Source organism: Crocodylus porosus, unplaced genomic scaffold (assembly GCF_001723895.1).
Source record: "Crocodylus porosus isolate Cpor-Errol unplaced genomic scaffold, CroPor_comp1, whole genome shotgun sequence".
Taxonomy (NCBI): Eukaryota; Metazoa; Chordata; order Crocodylia; family Crocodylidae; genus Crocodylus; species Crocodylus porosus.
Genome location: NW_017728909.1, coordinates 19281563 through 19301614, shown reverse-complemented (window position 1 = coordinate 19301614; position 20052 = coordinate 19281563). Strand labels below are relative to the sequence as shown.

Below are 20052 nucleotides of genomic sequence, written 5' to 3'. Positions count from 1 at the left end.
TCCAGTCCTCCGGCACCGCACCAGAGCACCATGAGTGCTTGTACGGCCGTGCCAGGGGTCCTGCACAGACCGCAGCCAATTCCCTCAGCACTCGGGGGTGGAGATCGTCCGGACCGGCTGATTTGAATACATCCCGTTCTGCCAGACATTCCCTGACTAGATCCTCACTAACCCTTGGCCTAGGTGCGCCTCCCCTGAGGTCGAAGGGGTGCCCAGAGAGGGGGTAGCTGTTCCGGTCCCTGCTCAGAAAATGGAGGCAAAGAAGTCGTTAAATAGGTTAGCTTTGTTATCTGGTGTGATGACCAAATTTCCTAGCGTGTCCTGTAGGGGCCCCACACTTCCTGGTACCTTCTTTTTGCCCCCTATGTATTTAAAAAAGGACTTCTTGTTGTCTTTGATCCAGGAAGCTAGTCCCAGTCCCATCTCTGCCTTGGTCTTCCTGACTCTGTCCCCCTGCATCCCCAAGCAACCGAGGTATAGTCCTCCCTGGGGATGGCCCCTCCGTGCCGTTGGGTGTGCGCCTCCCTTTTAGCTAGGAGACATTCCTGGATGCTTTTGGAGACCCATGGGGGCTTGTGCGCCCTCCTGCTCCCTTTGATCCGTGTTGGGATTACCTCCCTTTGGGCTTGGAGGATCGTCTTCTTAAGGAGCGACCACTCTCCTTGGACACCTGGCTCCCCTCCCCTCCAGGATCTCAGTGCTTCCCCCACTATACTATAGCATGGGGAGATGAGAATCAAGATTCATAATACATAACTACATGATTATTGTGTCCTCTGCTCTCCTCTGTTGTGTGCCTTGATGTCTTTCATGCCTTTCTTCAGTTCTGGTCTTGAATTCCCGTGTGTTCTAGTTTGGAGTTATAAGAGCCTCAGGATTGTGGGGGATGTTATTTTGTATTTTTATTTATAAAGCTTCATGGACAGTAGTGCCATGCATATAATAAACAGCAGCAAGTTGGCCTTTCTTGTAGCATGTTGCCTTGACAGCTCCTCTGACTTCTGGGATGTTCTGATATCCTGCACTTTTCACCCAGTCCAAGTACTCAGGGTTGTTCTTTCTGTTAACTGTGACATTAATGTCTGCAACCCATCAGGCCCCATGTGGCATAGCATGTCCTATATGGCTTTCAGACACATGATGGAGAATGTATTTTTGTACTTATAAAACTAAAAGTAATCAAATATCAGTATAACCTCCATTATTTCCCCTTCTATAAATGGAAACTTGGAATAGGCAGGTTTAGGGGCAGTCAGATATATATGGGTCTGTTATTTCTGTAAGGATTATATCATAGAATCATAGAAAATGTGGGTGGGAAGGGAGCTCAGGAGGTCACATCTAGTCCAACCCCCTGCTCAAAGCAGGACCAGCCCCAACTACATCATCCCAGCCAAGGCTTTGTCTACCTGGGTCTTCAAAACCTCCAAGGATGGAGACTCCACCACCTCTCTGGGGAGCCTGGTCCAGTGTTTTACTACCCTCTTAGTGAGAGGTTTTTCCCAATATCTAACCTCAACTTACCTTGCTGCAACTTGAGCCCATTGTGCCTTGTTGTCATCTGCCCCCACTGAGAACAGCTGAGCTCCATCCTCTTTGCAGCCCCCCTGCAGGGAGTTGAAGGCTGCTATTCAATCCTCTCTTGGTCTTGTCTTCTCCAGACTAAATCAGCCTCAACGTCTTCTCATAAGTCACATCCCACAGCCCCCAAACCATTTTCATTGTCCTCTCCTAACCTGTCCCTCTCCTAACCTGTGATATATTGTTTGTACCGTTTAGCTGTAAGGTCTTTGGGCTGGGGATGGTCTTTGCATATGCAGACAGCACCCATTTGCTGTGTATGCTGCTAGATTACAAATAATAGCTTCCCGGCCATCAGTGGCCACCAAATTTCAGCTTGCTCACTGTTTGCTAAAGGGGTTCGGTTATCTTTAACAAACCTGGCTTCTGCAATTAAACAAAATTAAATCTTTGACAAAGGCCCGGAGGGCCGAAACAGAGTTTAAATCCAATATGTTACTGAAATTAACACAGAAGTCTAGGAAAAAAAGAAGCCGCGAGTGCATGATTCACTGCAGTTCTGATGTGCATAGCAACTCAGATGTTTAACTGTCGAGATAAACTGTTGGGCAAAGATATAGTCCAGGATGCAAGTAGGATTTTGATGTCCGTTGCATAATAGCCATGAGTGCAGCACAGCCCCTAGAGTTGGCTTGCGTTGGGTTGACAAATGTATATTACAGCGGCTTTCCTTCTTTGTGGTTTTATCAGAGTATAATCACTTGCCCAGCTTAATTGAAAAATCACTTACATTTATAGTGGAATTTAAACATGTTTTGTATTTAAATGACAGCTTTTGATGTACAACCATTTTTTACAGAAAGTAGTGAGTTTTTATCTGTGTTTCTGTAAAGATGTTTCAAAAAGTCTCATCAAATTTCCAACGGTAAGTAATATCCCATTCAGTACAAGGTGAAATGTTTTACATCAAATCTCCTGCTGTGTAATGGCTAATCAAAGAGTATTTATAGTGGCTGAATGGATTTTTTGGCTTGGTATTCAGAATTAAACATTTTCAAACATTAACATTTAATGTTTTTTGCCACTCTTCAAGTTGATTTTATATAACCCCAGATACTCACAACTACTTGATACTCTGAAGCTACTTGTTTTATGCCAAGGATCCTGCAGGCAGCAGATTTGTGTTTTTATTGTACTTGTGTAGACTGAATGAAAAGCAGATTTGATAGCAGGCTCATCCCTGCCTTTTGATAAACCTTTGCTTGAGTCACGCTGGGTGTCTATCAGTAAAATGTAACGGCTCCAGCACTGGTACGACACCTTTATGCTGAGAGCTAATAACAAAAAGTACATTTTTCTGAGTCAGGGCACAATTTTGCACGTGCTTTATTTCAAATTTTGGAAATTTTTTCTCTTATTTTAGGTTTCCAACAAGAAGAGCCCTTGCCAGCCACCATGTTTGGAACTGGATGGTTCGTACCTAGGCGTAGCTCGACAACAGACTTTGTACAAGAACAGTAAAGCATCAAAGTCTGGAAGTCCAACTCTGGTTTCAGTACCTCGGCACTGTAGAAATAATCACGTTCATGGGACCACAGCCCAGTACAAGCGGGAGGAGGTTATGGATGAATGCCTGGTGGGAAATGGTCTGCAGCGAAAATGCAACAATATGATGTCATCCACCAAGCAAAGGAGCCCGCACTGCAAAGAGCTGGCTCAGGACACGGCGTGGGGAGCGAGTGAATTTCAGAGCGTGTGTCCTCATCAAGCAGGTCACTGTTGCGCTTACAGAGAGGGAGGAAGCTCGGATAACACTCACGGCGGCCGTCAGGTCAGCCATGTACCCAGAAGACATTGCGGGCCACAATACGAAGGCTGCGATTACCTCAGGCGCTCTCATGTTTCTGGACTGAATGACAGCATGGATTCTGGATCAAAAGAAATGGAGCATAGTAAAAGGCTATCTGAAGAAAGAAGGCAGCAGCTTCTACTGCAGAAACTGGAGCTGGAAATTGAAAAAGAGCGTCTCCAGCATTTGTTGGCTAAGCAGGAAGCAAAACTACTTTTGAAACAGCGACAGCTACATCAGTCGAGGCTGGATTACAACAGGTGAGTCTCTGAGATTCCTAGTTATAAGAAATGTCTTTTATGTACTGCAGCACCCTACGTTGGTGGGAAATGTTGATGGACGTAGAGTAGGGCATGCTCCGTGCCCTAAAAAGCTTACAGCTTAAGCTAGATGAGACTTAAACAGATAGCGATGGCAAAAATCTGCTTTTAAGCAGAGATTTGAAGGAGAAAGTGCTTTAGTGGACTAGAGCAAGGAGTACAAGGTGCTGAAAACAGCATGAAAGAAGTTGCCAAAACCACGAGTGGGAGAAAAAGACAAAGGGGAGCTGTAAGAGTTGGGCTGAACAGGATGCAGGAAAAGAAGTAGAGGAAAATGTGCACTGGGCTTGAGGTTCTTTGGGCAGATGTGATAGCTTTCATTAGGCCAACTAAATAGTTGTAAAAAAAAAAAAAAAAAGTTTTTTCCAACTACTCACTTGATCTAATAAAAGATATCACATCTACGCAAAGAACCGTGCCTGCCTATGTCCCTTGACCAACACGGCTACAACCAACAACCCAACTGGGTACGAGTGCTGATGTGATATATAGATGTAAAGGACAGTGTGGTTCTGCACTCAAGGGACTACAAAATAAATTGAATTCAGCTGACTGAGAGCTCAGTCTTGAGGTGGTGCTGCTCTGCAGGTGGTGGTTGACTGGAAAAAATAAGTTCAAGGAGATGGAGGCAGTTGCGTGTGAGGGGAAAAGAAAAAAATTCAAAGCGTAGAGCACAATGGGATTAAAAAGAAAAGAAGATACAGCATTGAGAGGTGCTTAGATACTAGGTGGGTCATTGGAGGAAGGAAAGAAGAGCAGAGATGAAGGCAGGGGCAGAACTGTGCGACGTCTCAAGTCGATGAAGATGCCTGGACTGCGTGTAGATGCTGCGAGAGCATCTTGGAAAGTATTTGATTAGGGGCTTGATGTGGTAGGGGAAGAAGCCAGATTTAACAGTGGCATAGACTAGAGTGGAGCAGTCAAGGAGATGTGCTACAGTCAGAGAGGAGAAAGTTGTCCTAATCAAGAAGAGAAGTAAGACTATTGGATAGAAGGATTTCAGCAGTGGGAACAGGGAGGAATTCCTAGGTCCTAACAGACTTGTAGAAGAAGCATTGAGATTTGATGCTGACATTGGGGGATCCCTCAGGAATCTGCTCTATATCACCTTGGCCCCCCATACCTTACAAGTGCTGTAGAGGCACAAACCAGTTTCTCTTCCTTCCATCTCCGTCGCAGCCCCACAGCTGCTTTAGAGCTTTACAAGAGACTACTAAAGCTGAAATAGTTTTTCATTCGGCTGTGTAGGCTGCACTCTGCCAAGAAACATTCTCTGCTGCTTTTGTATGTAAGATGCAATCCAAAAATTAATTATATTGTGTTTAGTTTTTAAATGCCTGTTTTATCACCGGCAATAACAATTGTTTGTGTTGGAAATGACGGAGGTCACAAACAAAGGCTTATGACTTCAGGTAAGAAATAAGGAACAGATGGATTCTTAATCATCAAATACCCTAATTCCATGCATGTGTCCCACTGATGAAAAGTAAGAAGAATATGAAGGACATGTAGGCAGTGTTGTTTTTAAAGCGAATCTTTTCCAGCATCTTCTGTGAAGCGTCAGCTGCTCAACAAAGGAGCTCTTGAATACTTTTATAATGATGTTCTTCTGGTTGCTATCACTGCACCTCTTTTAACCAGCTTCTGCTGAGAAGATTGCATGTTCTACAAAGCAGTAGTTGCTAGGGGAAAAAGCACGGAAGGGGAAACCATACGTGATTAGTCTGAGTCTTAAAAATATTTTCCATTACCTGTTCAGCCTGAGTTGCAAAACTGGATAAATGGGCAGGTGCCATTTCATCACCAAAAAAAGCATTTTCAAGACAAAAATCTGAATGCAAGACTTTTCTCTGATCTTTGTAGAGTTAAATACAGTTGAACTATTTGTGCTGAACATCTTCATGGATCTAATTTTACAGGTATTCCTCAAGCATCACCTTTCACCTTTCTGTTCCAGTGGTATCACTCTTTTTCACCTACTGCTAACTGCTGAATTACGTTTATGCACTACAAAAAATAAAGTTCAGATTTCCTTAAACATCCAACTACAGCTTGCTAACTTGTCAGGAAGCCTTAACAAATCAGGGACTTAACTTATTCTCATCTTTTACCATCATGGTGATAATAAACATCTCCCCCCCCACTCCCAGGAGGAGGTGGAAACAACTAATGTTAATTTATTTCTATTCGTCCTGGGTGGGAGGAATTTTGCAATGCTTAATTAGGCCCATTCTTAGCTGCTAAGGGTGTTGTCATTTGAATGAGAATAAGAGGCCCTGACCACTTACATTTGTGGCTATTAAAATTCCCATATCTCTTTCAGCAAGAGTAGGAGTTGGCTCTCTTTTTCTGTCCTCATCATAATTGTGGTGTGTCTCCCTATATTCCACCCTGCAGCTTTATAAGGAACAAGTTCCTTCAGTCCCTGGTGCTTTCCACATAAAATAGCCACTGTATTTTATGCTGGAGGTAACTGTATTTTGTTTGTGGTGGAAATGACTCCTGTCAGGGTTTAACAGTACTGCAGGGTAGTTTTAGTTGCAGAAATGGCAGCAGCCAGTGACAAGCTTAAGGTCTTTCATAACCTGGGGGGCTGGAAATGGAAACCATGTGCAAACGGCAATTTACCAGCAAGCTATTTCCCAAACCAAGGAGCAGTCTAGGTTAAGATGGGGCATTATCTGCAGGACTTCTCCCCTAATTAAAAATGGAAAGAAGCTTTTATCTCCTATATTTTCTGCAGCTGATATGAAGCTTTTGAGCTCTTGCAAATGATGATGATGATGAAGTGAGTGTTGCCACACTCATGTATCGGAAGCATGAGGACCAAAAAGGCAGCGACGGGTAGAACAATCAATGTCAATAAGACTGTGGGCACCCAAAGGAGGACTGCAAGGGCATTCATAGAGGATGAGGTTGGCAATCTGAACTTGAGCACTACAGTTGCAGCCAGTGTCATTGGAAGGGCCCAAGAGTGCATGCTTGCCTTAAGCTATCTAATGCCCATTTTGAGATGGTTAAGCGCAGTCCAGGCCCTGCAGGGCAGCTGCCAGCCAGAGAGAAGGGATCGGGTGCTAGGGATGACCTCTTTAGCTACAGATCGTGTGCAGCTTATTGCCTGCTCTGCTGATGGGAGGTTCATGCTGTGCGCGGATGCGGTGAGCTTATTGGCCTGAGAGGAGAACAGGTTCTGAGGCTTCAGGCGGTCATTGGATTTGTGGCTTGTGGCTACTAGGTTGGAGTGCAAAAAATGGTCCAGGTCTCAAGCTTTTAGGACTAAGGCCAGGGTAGCAGCTTGTCTCCAGATCTCAGAGGGGGTTAATGCACTCCTGAGTTGGAACAAGCAAGAACATTTGTCCTAGGATACAACCTCTTGTTCCTCAAGCAGGCAGGCACTTTGAAATGAGTAAATTTGAGTTTTTAAACCAATTTTCCTGTGACGGCCTTCAGACTGTGAGCAGAAGCTTGCTCCCTTTGGTCTTCCCCCCACTCAGATAGGGCGTATGGAAGAATGAGGAGAAGGTTGCTCTTCTGTTCATATGGGAAATGCAACTCTTCTGAGACATCAGAGTTTACTCCTTTGCAGAGGGTTGCGGTTGGGCTACCCTCCGTAGAACATACCTCTCACCAAAACTTACTTTTCCAGGTTTAGAGGCCAAGCTCTTGGTTCAGAAGAAGTGGCCTTTGAAGCACTAGGACCAGCAGCACAAACCCTGATGAATGGCACTCGCATGAGCCTAAGGTAACCTTTTAACCGTTAATTTATTTCAAGTGTCTGTGTATATTCCTAAATCTTAAGTTTACTTGGCTCCCAGGGCCATCAGAGCCTGCTGCAGACTGTCTCAGTAATTGCAGGTATGCCTTTGTAGGCTTTTCCTCCTCCTGGTGGCAAGAGAAAAAAAGATGGGCATCTTTTAAAGAGATGCTGTACCTCACCCATGGTTCCTGCCTATGTGGGGCCAGCTCTGGTTTCCATCTCTTCCTCCATCAATGACATATTAGGCTTGAGAAACCAGCTATGGATAAAACGGTAACAGTGCAATGTAGTTCATGTAGTTTTCTGCATGCGGACTCTGGTGCGGATAGTGTTTCCCTGTAATTGGGCAAAGGGTCCTAAAGCCCCAGAGATGGATCATTCAGATTGGATGACCCTTCTCAGAGAAATGTGAGCTTAAAAATGCCGACCATTGAAACGTTCATCTCTGAAAGAATGGGATTTGTTTTGTGAAGTGGTCACACCTCTAGCAAATGCAAGGCTCACCTGCCAGTGAGGTCTGCCAGCCTTGCTATCACACAGCAGAAGAAACCGAAAGGCGAGAAAAAAATATCTCTGGCTGAACTAAGGATTTCGGTACTGAGCCTCAGGAACAAAGAAACACTTAAAGCTTTCTATAACGGTGCTAGAATAGACCTAATTCTGTTCAGTATCTGCAATGTCTTTCTTAACAAAACTGATGATCTATGGTCACTGAAGCAGTTAAAGGCACCTATACTGTTTAATTGTCTGGTAATGACATTTGGAAGTACTGTATTATTTAGTTCTAGAGATTCTAAAGAGAATTTTTTTTCTCTGGTACTGGCTTTTCCTCCCCTAAAATTAGATTGAATGATCATTTTTCAGTGTAAACAGCTATATCTGGTACATGGTACCTAGCGCTCTTTTTTTAAATAGGAACAATAGAAAGGTGTTTTCCTGGTAGAGGGCCATGAAAGTGCTCTTCTTGTAGATGACAGATTATCTTAGTGAACCATGAGATTTTTGAAGTGGTCCAGCACTTTGCTAGAAACACAGTTGGGGCATAGTCAATGGAAGCTTTATCGGTGACTTCAGTGCAAGCCGAGTTGAAGCTAACACTTTTCTTAGGCCCCCAGGCAGACAAGTTTCTTTAGGTAAATGCGATATTTTTTATTAAACCAACTAAGTAGTTGGAAACAGTTGTTCTTTGCAAGCTTTTGGGCATACACATCCTTATGCCTAAAGAAAGGTGTTTGTTCCCGAAAGCTTGCAAAGACTTTTTCCAAGCTATTTAGTTGGTCTAATAAAAGATATTGCATCTTCCCAAAGACCCTTGTCTGCCTGTGTCCTTCGACCAACACAGCTACAACCAACACCTTCTTAGGCCCATGCAGTCATGCTCTGTTCTTGCATCTTGTTTCTTGCTTTTCGTTTTGACGTTACAAATGGAAGGTATGGAAAGGGGCGGAGAATTTTGCAATACCTGTTTCACGTTCTCCACTTCAGCTGTGTTTGTACTTCACTCAGTTTCCAGGTGTAAAAGTGCCCTGGATAATGGAAGGGCTTTTAATTTTCATAGGAACTCAAGCTGCACTAGTCTGTGCTTCATCGCCTTAAGTGTTACAAACATCTCCTTGAATAGGAGGATAGGGAATCTCCCTGCTGAATACCAAAGCTCGTTCCTTCCCCTGCCCTAATTATTGATTAGCTTGTCACCTTTGTGCTAGCAGGTAGGGGAGGCCTCCGTATTGCGGCAAGAATGCAGGTTCAGCTCAGTTAAGAGTGGGTCTTCCAAACAGCGCTTTTGCCTCATTTTTTGAACGTATTATGAAATCGTGTCACGCTCCGATCACCGTAACACGTGTGCTACAGAACACAGATCCATTTAATACGTTATAGTGTGACATGGAGTCTAGAGAAACATCATCTGGGACGTCTCTAGGCCTTTTCACAACAGGTTGCCAAACCTGCGAAAGCCTTTGTAGTAGGGTAAGGGAAAAGGAAGAAAAACGGTGTTGTTTATGAAACGCGAGTTCCAGATTTCATGCGGTTCCCCCTGCATCCCCGTCCCCCCCTCCCCTCCCCTCATTCCCCTGATTAAACCCACAGTAATTTTTCAAAGTTAATATGCGTTCCCGCAGTCCCAAGTCACAGTGCCAGCTGGTTCTGAAGTTTGGCAGCAAAGCATTTGAAAGTTTGTTTCCCATATTCAGTCTTCAGTTTCTCAAAGGTTACCAGATGAATGCTCCCTAAATAATTTAATCTAATGTAAGGCTGGAAGAGGCTAAGAAGACAAGTCCATTTGTCTCCTTTATGTATTTGAATATGTAAGTGATGTTTTCTTCTGTTTCAGGAAAAGGGTGTACATAAATGTGGCCAGCGGGGGTGGGGGGAAGGAATAATGCTGAGCAATCTGGCTCTTTCATTGGGATGCCAAAAGGTTTTTTGCTACAGAAAATGTTATCAAGAATAATAATGGAAAACCAACTTCTCCAAATTTCCAGTTCAGATATGCTTTTCTGACCTCCTCCCTGGATTAAACTTAATTTTAATGTCTACATAAATGAAACTCATTGTAAAATGATCTTGGTATTAAAAATAATGTTAAAAGTATTTAAAATATTGAATTTGCTCAAGTGAGACATTGGAGTTTAGAAGTAAAATAAATAATATAATCAAGAACCGAAAAACATAGTTTTTTATAATTAACAGCTCATTTTGAGTTAATTATCTACAATTACCAAAATCTAATTGCAGTTTATTCTCTACTATCTGTGGGAAGAATTGTAGGCAAGGGAATCTGCATCATTGGCATGCATAAATGCTATAGGATCAGTACAAATAATAGACGAGCCCTTAATGAAAAACAAAAGCAAATAGGAGCGTGCAGCTGTGCCAAGCTATTGAAAGGTAATTGTAGTCAGAAATGAGGTATGTACTTTAAAAGGCATCTTGTCATCTCCTGTAGGGAATCATTTTTTACCTACTTGAAGAAAGGATTCCCAGAGCAAATACGGAGCAGAGTTTGATTTCTGTCTCAGTTATTGGTAGCAATCTGCCTGTTTGTGAAAGGGGAAACTTTCACCTTGAGGAGTGCTTTAAATTATACCCAGCTTTTATAACCAGTATGCGTGCTTCCTTTCCTCTTCCCTGAGTGTCTCTTTACATTTTTGCTAATTATCAAAGTCTTTCAGCGAGTGGTGTCCATCCTGGCCTCTTCGGGTTGTCCTGATGTGAATTTGTAATGTTGAATTTGCTCAACTGCTGGGGAAGCCAGAGGAGGAGCTCATTTGGGAAGAAGTCTGCGCTTTTTCTGATATACAGACAGGCCATCTCTAGGCATCTGAAGGATCTGCTCTTCCCAAGGTCTCCAATTTTCTGACACAGAGCAATCAGAGCAGGGTGTTACTGGAGATTAGTTTTCACCAGCTTCGAGTGCCCATAGGTGAGCCCGGAGCAGATCTTCAGCAGCAGACAGAGTCACTCGTACAATTAATGGCAAGTTGTTTGGTCGTTAGTGTAATTTCTTTTCTGCATTTGCCCCAGTGTGCGAGACACTTCAAAATATTCCGTATCCAAACGGACCCTGCTGCACTCAGTTAGCATAAAAGAGCTTTTGGAAAAAAAAAAACCCCAAACCCCTTCCATCTCCCAGATGCAGATGCTTGCTACATGCTCAAGTACCCACTCCATGTGTATTCAGTAGGATCAATACACACAGCACCTGCTTTTGTGCGCCCTCCTGACATCTGCATCTGGGAGAGGAGAATATTAAAACAACCCATGGTTCTCCCCTTTATCGAATTTTAACTGTGAATGTAAATTTACATATCATGGAAATGTGCGCTACTTAATAATACAGGGAAGACCTACTTATTCATAGATCGTAAGGGGCTGTATTAATACAGCCTGATCCTGTGTAAGCACCTCTCCTCTTCTTTGCTCTGCTGTGTACCTAAATCCGAACCCCACTGCTCCCTTCTGCGACCCCCTACACAGCATCTTTTTCCTTCCTGACACGCATCCCCCTGCATGGTCCTTTTCTGGGATCTCAAACCCCTCCACCTTGGCCCAGACCTGTAAGGAATCTTTTCTAGGGGTATCACTTGCCACGATGAGCATCTTATGGCTTTGGTGTTATATGGCAGCCTTTTAATGCATGATAGTAGCCCTTTACGGGGCTTTCTTTCCTCCAGCGCTAGAGATTTTCCAGATGTAGTTTGCAACCTCTAATTTCAGCAGAGGCTTTTCTCATTTGTGTGCGGGGCTCTATACCACCCTTGTGTGTTTTTCCTGTCTTATATTTTTAGTTAGCTGGAAATGTCAAACACAGAATTTGATAGCACTTTCTCCCTATTTGAATGTTCGTTGTTATGGTGATCGTTCCAGGAGGGAGCACTATCAAGGGTCTTTTAGAGGATTTTATGTTTACAGTATAACTATTTTTATTACTTTGTAAGGGAAGGTGACGATTATCTTTTTGCTCCTGTTAAACACATATTATGAACTTGATGGTTTTTAGGGTTGTTTGAATTTTTATGCCCCTTTATTAGCTCTGCCGGTGCTACTCTTGCTTTTGTTCCCAAATTTCCAAGTTGGTTAAATGTAAATGCCAAGGAATATTGACGTTCAGCTCCCTCTGCTGTTCCAGGCCTGTGCTATTTATTCCCCTCCTTGTTTTATATTTTAAAAAAAAAAAAATCATATCCCATTCCACTAGTGCACCTCCATCTTGTTACTTGCTGTTCTGGTTTGCAAGGACTCCATCACACGTGGCGCTGCCAGGGCATCTCGGTAGCGACCTGCAGCCCCGTTTTTCCAACTCGGGGCTCTCTTGTCACTTTTCCTCACTCTTGACATGCATCGTCGCCTGCTCTTCAGGTCCGAGGTCTCCCGAGCCGAACCTGCCAGTTGTGCCACCTTTTGCAGTTCAGCTGAGGCCACCAAGCTCCGACGCGTTTGCAAGTTGTTTCTTAGTCTCTGGGGGTGCATTTAATAACCCAATTTGCCACCTAGGTAACTTCACTCATTTATTGAATGCAGCTTGCTGGGATGTATTTTTCTCCATCTCCTGAATATTTTTAAAACTGGCAGATTGACGGCATTAAAACAGACAGGAATCAACTGTGCTTGCAAAAGGTTTATAACATTTTTTTGGGTAGCTGGAAACTGCTTACCCAGGTGTCAACCCCCCAAACTTACCTGTCTGTATCAGCTTACTTCATGTGTAAGTTGGTGGCTTTTTTTAGCTTGGAAGCTCGCAGAGAGGGCATTTATTTGGTCAATAAAAAGGTACTTAGCAAATCTGCAAGAGGTGCAAATGCTGAATTAGCTGCAGATACTACTCTCTGAGTAGTGTAGATATATATAACCACAGCATCTCCCCAACAGATGGCTGCCCTAGTGATTGTTATATAACAGGAGACTATATACTGAATTAACTCTGGGTTTGCTTCATTACTGCTACATACATGCTCAAAGAATAGCGGGGGGAGGTTTCCTTGTTTACTAGGAAGGGCTTTAAGTTGATTACCAAAAGCTTATTTCTAGGTTTCCATGACAGTCATTTTTACTGACCAAGAACGTTGATTAGACTAGGGAGCCTAAAGCTTCATTGCCATTTGAACCGGTGGCTTTGATAACCTCATTCCCAGTTTTTTGAAGCTCTCTCTTACTCTTATCTGAATTGCCCGGCTCTCTTCTTAGGATCATGCCTGCTGCACTCAGCAGTCCGAAGTAGCCCTGAGCAGGAAGCCTATTGATGGACTTTGTCTGGAGGAGGCACATGGGAGGCAGTCTAGTTAGTCTCAGCGAGGAAAAGGAGTTAACTTGGTTTACAGCAGATGTCTTCAAAGAGCATAAAATTAGCAAACGCATGTGCAAAGAGGCTCGGATTAGGATCAGTTGTGATCCGTGGTATTCTTTTGTAGTAAAAATCAGCTCGTTCTGAATGTTTCAAAGACCTGTGTCTGCTAACAAGCAACAATAAGGGACATGCATTTCTGGAATAATGCTGTAGTTTCACACGTCCAAACTGAGAATTGTTCTGGGCTTTTGCCCGGGGTAGTAAGGAGTCCCTAGTTTCCTTTTGCCCCCCTGCAAGACCTTGTGCACCATTCCTCTTTTCCAGACAGGCAAAGACATTTTTGTTGGCAACTTGCTGATCTCTTGGTTAGGGCTTTTAATATCCCTTCGTGAACCGGATTTTGGAAATCTGACTTAATTAGTTTTAGTCTGCTGCAGTGGATCACATTTTGCATGTATAACCATGTATCTTCTGTTTATTATTAATAATGTAATTTGAGATTAACAAAAACTTGCATTTAATTTATATTTTCATGTGCCCTAATGAGTTACGAGTAGGAAACGTTGAGCCAGATCATTTTAAAACAACATAAAGTTCAAGAAGTTAGTTTTAAATGGAGCCCACCCTGGTTGCTGTCATGCCACTTAGAAGCTTATATCAGAACTGATGGGGCAGTACTAAGACCAAAAGCCATTGGTATTACAAAATCGAAGCAAGAAATCCTCCATACCATGCTGTTTCTGGCCATGATCACAGCTGCACTAAGCTAAACCCATTCTTTTCCCCCCCGTGACCTTGGTTGCACTTCAGCACACAGAGAATTGAAGTAAAAAGCAAACTCCAGTAAATATGAGATTCTGGCACTTGCAGATATACAGACTACATATAAGGATAACGGCTGGTGCTCGCTCTCTCGGTCTCCGTCTCTCCCTCCCTCTCTCCAAAGTGGACTTTATGCATCTGCCACTGAATTATTCTGACATAAAACTTTCCAGGGTGTGCCGATATTTTGTACATGGGTGCTGAGGCTTTGCAAAACTGCCCATTACACTTATAACAGTGCTAATTTTTGAGAGCCACGCAGAGAAAATTTTAGATTCAGCCCTGCTGATTTGTTCTTCACACTACTCCTGTGGTGAGGAGGATTGATTTTTGTGTTTCTTTTGATATTTGGCTTCCTTTCCTCTGGTATTCAATGCTTCGGGCCTTAATCCTTTAACCTTGAATCTGAGTATCGGGGTTTCACAAGGGATCAGGCCTTTTGATGGAGAGAGAACTTTCTTTGTTGTACCAAAAGGCTGGGACTGGCATAAAACAAGACCGATCTCCAGACAGTTTATATTTCTGTGTTGTGTTAAAAGACTATAAACAGAGGATGGGTTTAGCGGGGATTATAAATAATCTAGAGGAAGGTGGGGTATTAGAAGCAACGGGAAAGAGGTAATGACTTTTTCTTTCACATTTTCACCAATAGCCGGTCTATCATGACAGATGTGTATTGGGTTGCCAACTGCTGTATAGTCTGATTTAGGTAACGGTTCAAAGCTCAGCATGTCACAGAAATGGCAATGTGGTCCCTGATGGAAGAGGGGGAAAAGAGCTTTTTTGCTTCTCAAAGGGCAGTATTTGTGGAAGCAGCTGCCTGCTTGCCCTACCCAGCATAAAGAACACTTCTGCGGGCAGCCGGGAGAGTTCGTCTTGCTGGATTTTTATAGGATCATTAATTATATGTTATAAGGCAGCTAAGCATGGCATTCCTAACTCAATGAATTCCATTATGAATGGCCTTTTCATATTCTTCATCTCATTATATTAAATGCATGTGACCCGAAGTTTAGCTAAAGTTATTGTTCGGGTTAACTTTCATTTAGTGGTTGCCCTAATTTTAGAAACAGTATGATCTTTAGATTTTATAGAGAGAGAGCTTTTATGTGCGTGTTCACAGCACTATTTTAGGTAATTTCTTCTAGAACTCGTTTTGAACTAGTTTCTTCTCTGGACGGGGGAGAGGATTTAGGTATTTCTTGATTTGTCCAAAGATTTCTATATACCGTATCCCTGGATGACAACATCCACCTACACAGATTCAGCTATCATCTCTGTGCCAATAACTCTTAAACCCTCTGCTCCACTCTGTCTAGTCTTGCATATCTGACTGTCTCTCTTACATATAATCCTGGTTGTTTTGCCATCAGATCGACCCTAATCTGGCCAAAACAGAGCTCTTTATTTTTTCTTCTGAAACTGTCTCTGCTTTTGATGCTGTTAATGCCACCATCCTCTCTGCCACTCAGACTCCTAACCTTGGGGTCATCCCTCTCCTTGACACATCGGCATTGTTGTCAGGTATTGCTGCTTTCTTCTCCGCAACAGACTGAAAAACCGAGTGTGCATTTCTGTCCTGGCAGTCGCACCACTTCATACCCGGGTCTTCGCATTTTGCAGCTGCACTCTGTGAACTCTTCCTTGGCCTCCCCCGATATCCATTTTGCTCCCCTCCATTCAAAATCAGCTGTCAGGATTAAAATCCTCACTCAACAATTGTTTTGCTCCTTGAAGCTATTTGTTGGTGGCTCCTTTTTCTTCCATTATCTGGCCCTCACAACGTCAGACCATTGTACAAATCTGCATCTGGCACTTGGTGCAATATCCCCCTTGTTCCTTGTTCGCTTTCTCTGTCTCTTTCTTTCCCTGTTGGTTCCTTGCCTCCTCCGACCATAATCTCCATGAATGTGAAAGTCTGGTGGGAGCAATCTCTATTGGGATCTGTTCAACTTGGGAACCTGCACCATGCATATTGTGGGGGCACTGAGCTCAGTCTTTTTCTGTAATATATCCTGCCCCTCCTCTGGGAGTTCGTTCCTCTTTTTTCTTCCTTACTATACTGTTCTGATGGCCAGTTGGCTTGGAAGTCATAACCTCATGTTTACCCTCCTTTCCTTTGCTAATCCAAGAGCTGGCCTCTGCTTGTGTCAAGAAGATATAGTGACCAACTCTTGCATGCTCAGGACTTCTCAACAAAATGATGCACAAGTAACTGCGGCGCTGGGTGAGCTGTAAGTGGTGCTCTTGGTCCATGTGTGTAACCACTGGACTTTCCATTGAATCGGTACGCAGTTAAAAATCCTTGCTTCTGCTCCCAGCTTCTGTTTGCTGCATCCAGTTGCATTTCATTTCATAGGAACGGGTCTGCAGGATAAGGGCTATTTTTTTTTGTGGTGTATGGTAGCACAATTGGATCGGGGCATCTAGGCATTGCTGGAATACAAATAAATAATAGCTGTTGCATAGCCATATCACACGACTAGGCTGGTAATGATTTTTTTGACTGAGGTTCTTGATAGTTTAGACCATCACCGCTACTCTAAAACAATCATGCAAAACTGGGCTTATCCAGTACCCAAGGTTGGATCACCATTTTAATCAGTAGAACGTCATTTAGCTTTTCTTAGCTGAGTGATGGTGGATGTTTGCATCTGGGCCAGCAAATGTTTTCATGGCAACTCTACAAGGTTTAGGGTTTATGATGTCTGTCTTGTTCTCAACATCAGAACAGGAGGCAGATGTTAATTAACTGGGCCAACTTGAGATTCTGCAAGGCTGGCATGTTCATTTGAAATCCCTTAAGTAAAAGAAAAAGGATAATTTTGATGAAACATCGGTTTATATGCTTGTGATTCTGCATCCAACACCACATTTAGGCCAAAAAATAAGCGGCTGAGCACCAAGCGTACTCTGCGAATCAAGTGATTTTTAGTGGAGTCCAGCCCGACTAGTCGTCAGCTGCAAATTTCTTAATCTATTAAGGGCTGCTTCATCAAACATGCACCTATGGAGTAGTATAATCTACCGTTCAGAGTAGTCTGCAAAGTGCTACTTGTCAATGCAGGTAGACTTTTTTGTAAGCGAGTCAATAAAAATATAACAGTTTTCATTATACTAATTAGCAACATGGAAAAGCAGGCGAGTCAAAAATTTTGCTTAGCGTGGTCTATGTCCTGAGCATAAGCTTCAATGAATGTTTTTATCCAATTTCACCACCTGGAAAGCGGGAGTAATAATTTAGCCAAACAACTTCCCACATATTGAAGTTGAATGCATGGGAAGTGCTGCTTTTTCCTGAATTTGAAGTTACTGTAGGTGCTGAGTATTAATTAGTAACTCATTCTCCCCAGTGGGTAGGTGTTGTCAGATTCTCACCATGCACACAAGCTCTCCTGCAACACCTATGCACTGTTGGTGGCAAGGTACAGCACACGAAGCCACTTCCATCAGCCCATTGGGCTAAAGGGGCCAGGAATTTGGGGGCAAGGTGAGAAGAATGCGGTCTGCTGCCAAATTCCAGCTACACCCTCAATGGGGACACATCTCTATGGTTGGGGAGTGAGCTACAGCTACGTTCACCACCACCACTTGCTCTGCACCTGGGTCCAGATCTGGCCTACGAGGGTCCTCTCGGTCCAGAACCAGCCGGTAGGAGCCCTGCAACCTGGATCCAACCCAGGGCCCCAGATAAGTTTGACACACCCCGTATATGCAATAGAGCAGATCTAAGCATCTGTTTTAATGATGTGTCTCTCAAAAATATCGGATCGTAGAGCCATTTAAAAGCAACAAGAGGTTTTTTTTCCTCCTTCCTTTTTGTCCATCCTTTTTTACTACATTCTCCCGTTTCTCTTCAGTGGATGGTTGTTCCATCATAAGACCCACTGGCTAAAAGAGGGGTTTTAAAATTGCTATTTATTTGCTGAAAGCTATTGCTATCAACAGCTGTGGGCCTGTTTCGAGTTCCCTGTGGAGGAAATGGTGTATATATACTTACTTTTCACACACATTATAAGACTGTGGGAGATAGCGCCATGCAGATGGGCGCTGGCACCTTCACAAAGGTTTGTTGGATTTTGGCATGACTTTTCCACCTGGATTTGCAGTGATAGCAGGATTACACTGAAGTTTCTTGCTTTTGTCTGTTGTTTTCATGGACTTTTATCAAGGCTTAATTGGACTCCAATCCCAGGGATATTTGTTTGGGTATTAGTTTGCATATGGTGTTTTAGCGGGCATCTGTTGGATGAGGCTGGTCCTCCGCCAGACGAAGGTGATCCTTGGATAAGGCAGCAAGAGAGCATAATATTTCTCTGATGAGCGTGTGCTTTTCATCATAACAGGCAGAGTTACGCAGTTTGATCAACTCCTGCAGAAGTTTGGATGCTGCTCAACAACTTTGTTTGCCCTAAACAGGCGTCTGCGTCATCCCTTATGGCACTTTCTGCGGTGACAGTGAAGCAGGCTTTGCAGATATCCAGACGCTGTTTTGAAGGATTGTTTTTATACCTATGACTTGACATTTACACGACTTTCTTTTGTGAAGGCTGACAGCACTGCTCGCTGGAACGACAGCTGCTCTACTCCGCTCTCTGAGAAAGGCCAAACACACAATTGCAGCGTTTTGTCCTGCTAAAGCTTTGCCAGCCTGCCTTCTGTGGTCACTTCTGCATGACTGTCTAAAAAGCTTTGCGCTGGAATTTGCTTTTTCTTCCTGGGGGCGGAGAAGGAAAGAAGAGTAACCGGAGATCATCCCATTGTTCGTTAGGGCAGCCAATTACGAGAGGTACGAGGAAGAGTCAAAATATGACAAATTTCCACAAGAAAATAGCACAGGGCTTCAGAGCAAAGGCATTGGCGTAATTTTAAGAGTCATTTAGCTTTTTTTAGCACTTGCTATAAGTGGACCTTTAACTAAGGATATGGCATGAAAGCCTAATCTCTTTGAAGTCAGTAGCAAAAACCATTCTGATTTCAGTGATGTCAGAGTTTTACCCACGGGTTATAAGAGCTGATAGTTTATTTCTAAGTAGAGCCATGGTGTGTCCTCAATCCCCTTTGACCATATGAAATACTTTTAGAACCAAATGTGGGAGGAATTGGAGAGAGAGCGGGTGAAGACGGGGGCTTGGAAAAGGCGCAGTGTAAATGACTGGGCATTGGCAGAGTATATGGGCATCTGGTCAGCATCTTGTCATCCTGTTGGAAGGAGAGGGGCTAAAAACAAATGTGGCATATCTAAGGAAGTGAGGTCAGCAGCAACGAGCAATGGAACAATAGCTGAATCGAGGGACCCTGAAAAGGCCGAACACATTAATAGTAAATCCTGGGGTAGCAAATTCTGGAGAGGGTGCTGAGAGAGCTGAATGTTGTTTCAGTGCATCATCATGTGCATGAAATCCAAATTATAGTGAAACTACTGCTAGAACAAAGATTCTCCTTGGGGAAAAATGTCCTCGCAAGAGGTTTTGATATTATTTTTGTTTCAGGTACAAAGTCCTCAAGGTAGCGATTTCTCTTTTCACCCTTCTACTCAGCCTTTGCCTGAGGAAAAGCCTCAGGAAAGAGAGGGGGCTTGTCCTGAAGTCTCAGACTACAGAGATGAGCATGCATTACTTGGAGGAGCAGAGCTGTCTCCTTGAAACATACACTGAATCCAGCCCGTGTCATTAACGTGTCCACCATACACCCAGAAATGCTGCATTTTATAATTTAGCCATGAAAACTCCCTAGGCTTAACTCTGGCTTTCATGTTATCTGACAGTGTTTTTTTCCCATCTCCTTAAGAAACCAAAATGTTAAGTTTCCTTTTCCCCCAAATACTCTTTTTCTTTATTGAAGAATCTAGATTATATCTATATCGATATGCATATACATATATAAATAAAAGCATCTGATCTTTAGCATCATATATAGCTTTATGTAAGCATGTGTGTGTGTGTGTGTGTGTGTGTATGTATGTATGTATATATATATATATATATATATATATATA

At 43.2% G+C, this 20052-nt stretch overlaps 1 protein-coding gene and 1 long non-coding RNA gene across 2 annotated transcripts in view; one reads left to right on the top strand and one right to left on the bottom strand.

The window, feature by feature from the left end:
* Positions 1–20052, top strand: part of KIAA1328 (KIAA1328 ortholog) — a 210239-nt gene that overhangs the window by 141563 nt on the left and 48624 nt on the right. Inside the window, exons 7-8 of the mRNA XM_019531837.1 lie at positions 2945–3630; positions 7337–7432. Of these exons, the coding sequence (XP_019387382.1) occupies positions 2945–3630; positions 7337–7432 (782 nt within the window). The remainder of the gene's footprint in view (positions 1–2944; positions 3631–7336; positions 7433–20052) is intronic.
* LOC109307769 overlaps positions 4047–20052 on the bottom strand; it is a 23550-nt gene continuing 7544 nt past the window's right edge. The window contains exons 2-4 of the long non-coding RNA XR_002100359.1: positions 18181–18188; positions 7319–7323; positions 4047–4153 (exon numbers count right to left, since the gene is read on the bottom strand). This is a non-coding gene — a long non-coding RNA (uncharacterized LOC109307769). The remainder of the gene's footprint in view (positions 4154–7318; positions 7324–18180; positions 18189–20052) is intronic.